At 42.1% G+C, this 10,428-nt stretch overlaps 1 protein-coding gene across 2 annotated transcripts in view; it reads right to left on the reverse strand.

Annotated features, from left to right (window-relative positions):
• Window positions 1–9,363, reverse strand: part of LOC106603454 (cell surface glycoprotein MUC18) — a 100,379-nt gene extending 91,016 nt beyond the window's left edge. For both annotated transcript variants that reach the window (XM_014197164.2, XM_045717159.1), the window contains exon 1: window positions 9,218–9,363. In XM_014197164.2, the coding sequence (XP_014052639.1) occupies window positions 9,218–9,281 (64 nt within the window). In that variant the 5' untranslated portion in view covers window positions 9,282–9,363. The remainder of the gene's footprint in view (window positions 1–9,217) is intronic.
• Window positions 9,364–10,428: the final 1,065 nt, after the last annotated feature.

The raw sequence follows: 10,428 nt of genomic DNA on the forward strand, positions 1-10,428 counted from the left end.
CACCACAGACTGTCCAGGAGTTGGCGGATGCTTTAGTCCAGGTCTGGGAGGAGATCCCTCAGGAGACCATCCGCCACCTCATCAAGAGCATGCCCAGGCGTTGTAGGGAGGTCATACAGGCACGTGGAGGCCACACACACTACTGAGCCTCATTTTGACTTGTTTTAGGGACATTACATCAAAGTTGGATCAGCCTGTAGTGTGGTTTTCCACTTTAATTTTGAGTGTGACTCCAAATCCAGACCTCCATGGGTTGATAAATTGGATTTCCATTGATTATTTTTGTGTGATTTTGTTGTCAGCACATTCAACTATGTAAAGAAAAAATTATTTAATAACATTATTTCTTTCATTCAGATCTAGGATGTGTTGCTTAAGTGTTCCCTTTATTTTTTTGTATACATATATACAAATACATACAGTGGCAATAAAACATATGTGAAACCTTTGGAAATACCTGGATTTCTGCATAAATTGGTCATCAAATTTGATCTGATCTTCATCTAAGTTACAACAATAGACACACATAGTGTGCTTCAACTAATAACACAGAAATTATTGTATTTTCCTTGTCTATATTGAATAAATCATTTAAACATTCAGTGTATGTTGGAATAAGTACAGTGGGGAGAACAAGTATTTGATACACTGCCGATTTTGCAGGTTTTCATACTTACAAAGCATGTAGTCTGTAATTTTTATCATAGGTACACTTCAACTGTGAGAGACGGAATCTAAAACAAAAATCCAGAAAATCACATTGTATGATTTTTAAGTAATTAATTTGCATTTTATTGCATGACATAAGTATTTGATCACCTACCAACCAGTAAGTATTCCGGCTCTCACAGACCTGTTAGTTTTTCTTTGAGAAGCCCTCCTGTTCTCCACTCATTACCTGTATTAACTGCACCTGTTTGAACTCATTACCTGTATAAAATACACCTGTCCACACACTCAATCAAACAGACTCCAACCTCTCCACAATAGCCAAGACCAGAGAGCTGTGTAAGGACATCAGGGATGAAATTGTAGACCTGCACAAGGCTGGGATGGGCTACAGGACAATAGGCAAGCAGCTTGGTGAGAAGGCAACAACTGTTGGCGCAATTATTAGAAAATGGAAGAAGTTCAAGATGACGGTCAATCACCCTCGGTCTGGGGCTCCATGCAAGATCTCACCTCGTGGGGCATCAATGATCATGAGGAAGGTGAGGGATCAGCCCAGAACTACACGGCAGGACCTGGTCAATGACCCGAAGAGAGCTGGGACCACAGTCTCAAAGAAAACCATTAGTAACACACTACGCCGTCATGGATTAAAATCCTGCAGTGCACGCAAGGTCCCCCTGCTCAAGCCAGCACATGTCCAGGCCCGTCTGAAGTTTGCCAATGACCATCTGGTTGATCCAGAGGAGGAATGGGAGAAGGTCATGTGGTCTGATGAGACAAAAATATAGCTTTTTGGTCTAAACTCCACTCGCCGTGTTTGGAGGAAGAAGAAGGATGAATACAACCCAAAGAACACCTTACAAAATGCTTTGTAAGTAGGAAAACCTGCAAAATAGGCAGTGTAACAAATACTTGTTCTCCCCACTGTATGTGAACTTCTAAGCTGATGACTTCTCCAAATGCTAATTGGAATCAGCTAACCTGTAGTCCAATCAATGAGCCGAGATTGGAGATGTTGGTTAGAGCTGCTTTGCCCGATAGAAAACACTCACAAAATGTGAGTTTGCTATTCACAAGAAGCATTGCCTGATGTGAACCATGCCTCGAACAAAAAAGATCTTAGACCTAAGATTAAGAATCATTGACTTGCATAAAGCTGGAAAGGGTTACAAAAGTATCTCTAAAAAGCCTTGATGTTCATCAGTTCACAGTAAGACAAATTGTCTATAAATTGAGAAAGTTCATCACTTTTGCTACTTTCCCTAGGAGTTGCCATCCTGTAAAGATGACTGCTAGAGCACAGCATGCTCAATGACATTAAGAAGAATCCTAGAGTGTCAGCTAAAGACTTACAGAAATCTCTGGAACACGCTAACGTCTCTGTTGACGAGTCTACGATACATAAAACACTAAACAAGAATGGTGTTTATGGGAGGACACCACGGAAGAAGCAACTGCTGTCCAAAAAACATTGCTGCAGGTCTGAAGTTTGCCAAAGTGCACCTGGATGTTCCACAGCACTACTGGCAAAATATTCTATGGACAGATGAAACTACAGTTGAGTTGTTTGGAAGGAACACACAACACTATGTGAGGAGGAAAAAAGGCACAGCACACCAACATCAAAACCTGATCCCAACTGTAAAGTATGGTGGAGGAAACATCATGGTTTGGGGCTACTTTGCTGCCTCAGGGCCTGGACAGCTTGCTATCATCGACGGAAAATGTAATTCCCAAGTTTATCAAGACATTTTGCAGGAGAATGTTAGGCTATCTGTCTGCCAATTGAAGCTCAGCAGAAGTTGGGTGATGCAACAGGACAACGACCCAAAACACAGAAGTAAATCAACAACAGAATGGCTTCAACAGAAGACAATACGCCTTCTGGAGTGGCCCTGTCAGTGTCCTGACCTTCGATTGAGATGCTGTTGCATGACCTCAAGAGAGCAGTTCACACCAGACATCCCAAGAATATTGCTGAACTGAAACAGTTTTGTAAAGAGGAATGGTCCAAAATTCCTCCTGACCGTTGTGCAGGTCTGATCCGCAACTACAGAAAACGTTTGGTTGAGGTTATTGCTGCCAAAGGAGGGTCAACCAGTTATTGAATCCAAGGGTTTCCATACATTTTTCACCCTGCACTGTGAATGTTTACACGGTGTGTTCAATAAAGACATGAAAACGTATAATTGTTTGTGTGTTATTAGTTCAAACAGATCTCAACAAACCATTTCTGTATTGAACTCGCTTTGTGCACAGGGGCACTGTCATGCTGAAACAGGAAAAAGCCTTCCCCAAACTGTTGACACAAAGTTGGAAGCACAGAATCGTCTAGAATGTAATTGTATCCTGTAGCGTTAAGAATTCCCTTCACTGGAAGTAAGGGCTTAGCCCAAACCATGAAAAACAGCCCCGAACCATTATTCCTTCTCCACCAAACTTTACAGTTGGTACAATGCATTGGGGCAGGTTGCGTTCTCCTGGCATCCGCCAAACCCAGATTCATCCGTCGGTCTCCTCGATGGTGAAGCATGATTCATCACTCCAGAGAACACGTTTCCACTGCTCCAGAGTCCAATGGTGGCAAGCTGCACACCACTCCAGCCGACACTTGGCATTGCGCATAGTGATCTTAGACTTGTGTGCGGCTGCTCAGCCATGGAAACCCATTTCATGAAGCTCCTGACGAACAGTTATTGTGCTGATGTTGCTTCCAGAGGCAGTTTGGTACTTGGTAGTGAGTGTTGCAACCGAGGACTGACAATTTTTACGTTCTGTGAGCTTGTGTGGTCTACCACTTCACAGCTGAGCCGTTGTTGCTCCTAGACATTTCCACTTCACAATAACAGCCTTTACAGTTGACTGTGGCAGCTCTAGCAGGGCAGATATTTTATGAACTGACTTGTTGTAACCCTATGACTTGTTGGAATCCTATGACAGTGCCACGTTGAAAGTCAATGAGCTCTTCAGTAAGGCCATTCTACTGCCAATGTTTGTCTATGGAGATTGCACGGCTGTGTTCTCAATCTTATATACCTGTCAGCAACAGGTGTGGCTGAAATAGGCAAATCCACTAATTTGCAGGGGTGTCCACACACACAGTCCCCGCAGCAATGTTCCAACATCTGGTGGAAAGCCTTCCCAGAAAAGTGGAGGCTGTTATAGCAGCAAAGGGAAGACCAACTCCATATTAATGGCCATGATTTTGGAATGAGATGTTTGACGAGCATGTCCACATACTTTTGGTAATGTAGTGTAAATATATACAGTCAGTATACTCAGTGTACAGTTGAAGTCGGAAGTTTACATACACTTGTCTTGGAGTCATTAAAACTCGTTTTTCAACCACTCCACAAATTTCTTGTTAACAAACTATCGTTTTGGCAAGTCGGTTAGGACATATACTTTGTGCATGACAAGTCATTTTTCCAACAATTGTTTACAGACAGATTATTTAACTTATAATTCACTGTATCACAATTCCAGTAGGTCAGAAGTTTACATACACTAAGTTGACTGTGCCTTTAAACAGCTTAGAAAATTCCAGAAAATTATGTCATGGCTCTAGAAGCTTCTAATAGGCTAATTGACATCATTTGAGTCAATTGGAGGTGTACCTGTGGATGTATTTCAAGGCCTACCTTCAAACTCAGTGCCTCTTTGCTTGACATCATGGGAAAATCAAAAGAAATCAGCCAAGACCTCAGAAAAAAATGGTAGACTGGTCAACTATGTAAAGAAAAAAGTATTTAATAACATTATTTCTTTCATTCAGATCTAGTCTGGTTCATCCTTGGGAGCAATTTCCAAACGCCTGAAGGTACCATGTTCCTCTGTACAAACAATAGTACGCAAGTATAAACACCATGGGACCACGCAGCCGTCACACCGCTCAGGAAGGAGACGCGTTCTGTCTCCTAGAGATGAACGTACTTTGGTGTGAAATGTGCAACTCAATCCCAGAACAGCAGCAAAGGACCTTGTGAAGATGCTGGAGGAAACAGGTACAAAAGTATCTATATCCACAGTAAAATGAGTCCAATATCAATATAACCTGAAAGCCCGCTCAGCAAAGAAGAAGCCACTGCTCCAAAACTGCCATAAAAAAGCCAGACTACGGTTTGCAACTGCACAAAGATCGTACTTTTTGGAGAAATATCCTCTGGTCTGAAAAAGAGGGAGGCTTGCAAGCCGAAGAACACCATCCCAACCGTGAAGCACGGGGGTGGCAACATCATGTTGTGGGGGTGCTTTGCTGCAGGAGGGACTGGTGCACTTCACAAAATAGATGGCACCATGAGGTAGGAAAATTATGTGGATATATTGAAGCAACATCTCAAGACATCAGTCAGGAAGTTAAAGCTTGGTCGCAAATGGGTCTTCCAAATGGACATTGACCCCAAGCATACTTCCAAAGTTGTGGCAAAATGGCTGAAGGACAACAAGGTCAAGGTATTGGAATGGCCATCACAAAGCCCTGACCTGAATCCTATGGAAGATTTGTGGGCAGAACTGAAAAAGCGTGTGCGAGCAAGGAGGCCTACAAACCTGACTCAGTTACACCAGCTATGTCAGGAGGAATGGGCCAAAATTCACCCAACTTATTGTGGGAAGCTTGTGGAAGGCTACACGTAACGTTTGACCCAAGTTAAACAATTTAAAGGCAATGCTACCAAATACTATTTGAGTGTATGTAAACTTCTGACACACTGGGAATGTGATGAAAGAAATAAAAGCTGAAATAAATCATTCTCTCTACTATTATTCTGACATTTCACATTCTTAAAATAAAGTGGTGATCCTAACTGACCTAAGGCAGGGAATTTTTACAAGGATTAAATGTCAGGAATTGTGAAAAACTGAGTTTAAATGTATTTGGCTAAGGTGTATGTAAAGTTCCGACTTCAACTGTATATACATCTATAATGTCTATGTTTTAAATGTATGCACATTTTAAGTATTTTTGTCTGTATTGTCTTTATCGTTATGTGTCGGCTAATGTATTGGTGTCGGCTAATCATCAGCACTATTTCAAGGCCCTTTTTTAAGCCTCTGGGCTCAGCCAGCACCCTCTCTCTAAAGAACACAAAGAGTCAGTATGTTTGAGTATGTGCCGTGGCTAGCTGTCACTCAGGCTAATGCACTAACGCAGTATGGACGAGGCCCACAGCTGCACACATCCCAGCTGCCTCTGGACCGTCACACGGCAAATCCACCCCATTTCCACAGCTGCTCACTTCTCTAACGGAGGAGTTGTGAAGAAAAGAGGGGGAAAGTCACAAAAGGTATGAGCTTATGGGTACAGTATGCTCTCATGGTATTGAGAAGTGTCTGGCTGCTGGAGCTAGAATACCATTGTTCAGCCAGACTTCTGTTCTTTCAGTCTTGGCCTCAAAAAAAAAGATTTCATTTTATAGAATGTTTTTCCTCTGCGAGAAAGCATGGCTTGAATATAATAATCAATCTGAAACATTGCTGGGAGCCTGAGAGTTTGCTTTAGGATTAAGCATATTTATATATTTAATAGACCATCCATAATAATTGACCCTCTTGCTGCCCCCTGTTGGATGTCTATGACATTACATCATATGGTGACAAGTGATGATTAACATTCAATTGCATTATACTCTAATGAGCATGCGGAGTTCCCCCATCAGAAAGTGACAGGTTGATATCTCAGCCAGGGGCTCTGGTTAATGGCATTATATCTTATCTAGATGTACATGTCAGAGAACCACTAGCAGCTGTGTATTATTATGCCATGAATGTTTCCATTCGTGATGAATAGTGTGTAATCTGGGGAGCTCTTCAAAATAGATTTTTAAGAAGGGCTGAGGGCTCCTTTCCTCAGTAAAATAATCACTGCCAAAACTAAGGTTATATTCAGTCTTGAAAAACTCTCTCTCTCTCGTTCCCTCCCCCCTCTTTCTAGAAGAGGGAATCATTGAAGATGTGAAGAGAACATCTTCCTCTACCAAAGATGCTTTAAATATGTCCATAGAATTTCCTTCAGTCGTTTTAAAAGCTTCCTTTCAGATGCCTTCTTTAATTTAATATTTTGGGTCATCTGAGTTCAGTCCCGAATACATACTTAGAGAACTGTAATACTTCTGAATATTAAGCTGCAGGAAAAGCAGGGCTCCATTGTTGATGAACCTAGCAGTGTGCAAAGACTGGTCTCTGAGTGGGAACAGCATCCCATTGTGCTTCCATCAGCAGAGGTCAGGGGATGCTCCATCAAGCAGGAAGTGGGCTGCTCACTGAGTGGGCATAGGCCTACTGAGGCTCCTATGATGGACGGATTCAGTAATGTACTTCCATATTCGAATGAAGGCTTAATTTGAAGTCTATTATTTCCTTAATCTGAATTAATATAAAAATGTATGCGGGGAATGGGCCAATGCGTCAAGAAATATGGAGATATAATGCAACCTCATAAATAACGGCAGCGTTTGTGTCATTCAAAGAAAGACAGGCCTGATTTCTCTGCTCAGGGAGCAGCACTACTTTCATTTTTTTGGATGATTTGGTTCTCTAAAACTTGATTAGAGAATCTCCAACCTCAGGAGTCTGATTATAGATGGTTAGTCCTGAAATGCCCTCATGTTTTTGAGTTACAGTAAAAGGCAGGAATAGATTAGGCATGCATGCTCAATATAATTTCAAGTATTTTGTTGAATTCCTCATATGGAAATGCTGTTATCTACTTTTAAGAATGTAAGATACAAGTGCCTTCAAAATGCCTAAATGAGGAGGGGCATCATACTCACAACAGTCTCTGTTTAGAGGCTCCAGATTGACCAAGGGTAGACTCTATCTCTAGTCAATAATCCCAAAACAGACAGCTTTACCCCATCTCCCAGGGGATGAGGAGGAGCTGAGGATTAAGTGGAGGTGACCCAATTAAGACATGGTTAAAAGAGGAAAAAACAGGGATTGGAGGCAAAATTAGGGATAAGGCCAGGGCAGAGTGAGTGTTGTCCTGTTGTGAAGTGGTGGAGGGAGAGGGAAGGCCACACCATACTCATGCAAAGTATTTACAACACAGTGTCAGATGACCATATCCTAACTTTACATTCACATGACCACAGTAACCCAAACCTATGCATTTTTAGTCACAACTGTGGGAAAAGAATAGAGTCAAAATGTGACTAATACGCGCTTGTTTATGCCTGATATTTTATCTGCAGAACTATGTCCTGGAGCTTCTTATGATTTTTTTATCAAAGCTGGCACAGTGAACACCTAACATAGTTTATACTTAAAAGAAGGCCCCTGGTCCAGGAGATGAAAAACAGAGATATGCCATTGACAGCAGTCAGCTCTTAATTAAACAATATGCACCATGGACTTTGGCGGTCCAACACATATCATATGGTAATATTGGTAAGCGAATTATGTTAATAAGGCAAAAACACATCATCGTTTACACAGAATTCCAGAATTAACACGTGCATGGATATTTGCTGTGATAATTGGCAACGTGATTTCATAGTCACACTCGCCATGATGCCAGTTTTGCAACGGTAATTAAAATCTTAGCCTATACCTAATGAATAGGCCACTTAAATTACCATTTTAAAAATGAGACGTCAATAAAATGTTCAATTAACTCTGTCTATAGCAGGTTTTTACTCGTTTGGAAGTATGGACGCTTTTTAATTTCCCCAAAACAACTTCCAAATAATGAGTTGCACCCCCTTTTGCCCTCAGAACATCCTCAATTCATCGGGCCATGGACTCTACAAGGTGTCAAAAGCGTTCCACATGGATGCTGGCCCATGCTGACTCCAATGCTTCCCACAGTTGTCAAGTTGGCTGGATGTCCTTTAGGTGGTGGACCGTTCTTGATACACACGGGAAACTGTTTAGCGTGAAAAACCAAGCAGCTTTGCAGTTCTTGACACACTCAAACCAGTGCGCATGGCACCTAGTACCATTCCCCGTGCAAAGGCACTTACATCTTTTGTCTTGCCCATTCACCCTCTGAATGGCACACATACACAATGCATGTCTCAATTGTCTCAAGGCTTAAAAAACATTATTTAACATGTCTCCTCCTCTTCATCTACACTGATTGAAGTGGATTTAACAAGTGACATCAATAAGGGATCATAGCTTTCCCATGGATTCACCTGTTCAGCCTATGTCATAGAAAGAGCAGGTGTTCATAATACGTTGTTCACTCAGGGTATGCTCCAACCGTTCACGTTTCAATATTTGCACACTTGCTTCCCCCGAATCTGGAAATACGCTACAAAATCTTGACTCAAAGTGTGTATTATGGCTTAATTACTGTCCAAGGCTTCACAAAAAGTCTAAAATCTATTTGGTTTTAATGTGACTGTGTTGAAATAAATGAAACTTTACATTCAAAACAGCCTAATATCGAAAGCCACGTTGGGCTGCTACAGCATCCCTCACTCAGTCGGGATGCATGCCGAAGTGCATTCAAACTCTCACCGTTGTAAACATTTGTCAAACCCTCGAGAAAAGTTTCCCAATATCAAAAACAAAGCAAAATTGCAGTATTTGTCTTACTTACCATTCAAACTGAGGGAACAAATAAGAACAAACAACAATAGGAACGAGTTCTTTGGGAAAGCCATGCTGTTCCTCTCGTCTTATCCAGTCCTTAGAATGAAACTAGTTGGTTTGCCCGCACAAGGAGAGCGCGAGCCAGTCTGGACTGCAGGGAAGGAAAGCGAGGGAGGGGGGTGAGGGCGTGGAGTTGCAGAAAAGGTCTGTCGTCTACTCTATTGTACTGTCTGTAGGAGAACATTTTGGATTTCCAAATTCCTTCCCCCTTTCCTTTTGTATTTAGTGAGAAACACGAGTATTTTTCTTGGGAGAAAGAAATTATATCAATTACGGATGGTAAGTTTACATTATGCCTGGAATAACACCTCTTGGCCAACACGGTATCTCATTTGGCTATCTTTATGTAACAAGCTTTCGTCCCTCTCCTCGCCCCTACCTGGGCTCGAACCAGGGACCCTCTGCACACACAGAAAACAGCCACCCTCGAAGCATCGTTACCCACCCCGCTAACTAGCTAGCCATTTCACATTGGTTACATTCACAATAGGGTGGCTGTATCATGAACTAGGACTGATAAATGAAATTAGAAAATATGATTTATTGTGCACATTAACCCTAAACCATTTCTATGAGGATATAGCATGAATATCATCAGCTAATGTAATAATCCAATAAGGTAATGCCATGGCATAAAAGGATTGGAACAAGGAATTAACATTCTATCCTATTAACATGACCCTTTGTTCTCTATAGGTAAAGAAATAGCCTACTGTAAATTGGAAGAATATTGGAAGAGATGCAATGTCCACCAATCCAGGCTGTATCACATCCGGCCGGGATTAGGAGTCCCATAGGGTGGCGCACAATTGGCCCAACGTCGTCGGGGTTTGGCCGGAGTAGGCCTTCATTGTAAATAAAAAAAAATGTTTTATGGGCCCTTGTAAACACAGTAGTGGCCCCAACTCTCAACCCTAGAAAAAGGGCTTCTCCAGGGTGTCTCAGCTTGCAGGTCGTTAATGACCTCGGCTGTTTTCATCACTTGACTGTCACCTCCGCTAACAGCTGCAGCAGAGAGGGGCTCCAGAGTGAAGCTGCCACTCCAGCTGTCCTGCAGGGCCGGCTCCCCCTCCATACACTAACCGGGCCTGGGACACAGTGCAGGGGGATATAGGGTTACAAATGGATGGAAGATCAACCCATAGGGCAGACATGAAG

The sequence above is a fragment of the Salmo salar genome, chromosome ssa04 (assembly GCF_905237065.1).
Source record: "Salmo salar chromosome ssa04, Ssal_v3.1, whole genome shotgun sequence".
In the NCBI taxonomy this organism is placed as follows: Eukaryota; Metazoa; Chordata; class Actinopteri; order Salmoniformes; family Salmonidae; genus Salmo; species Salmo salar.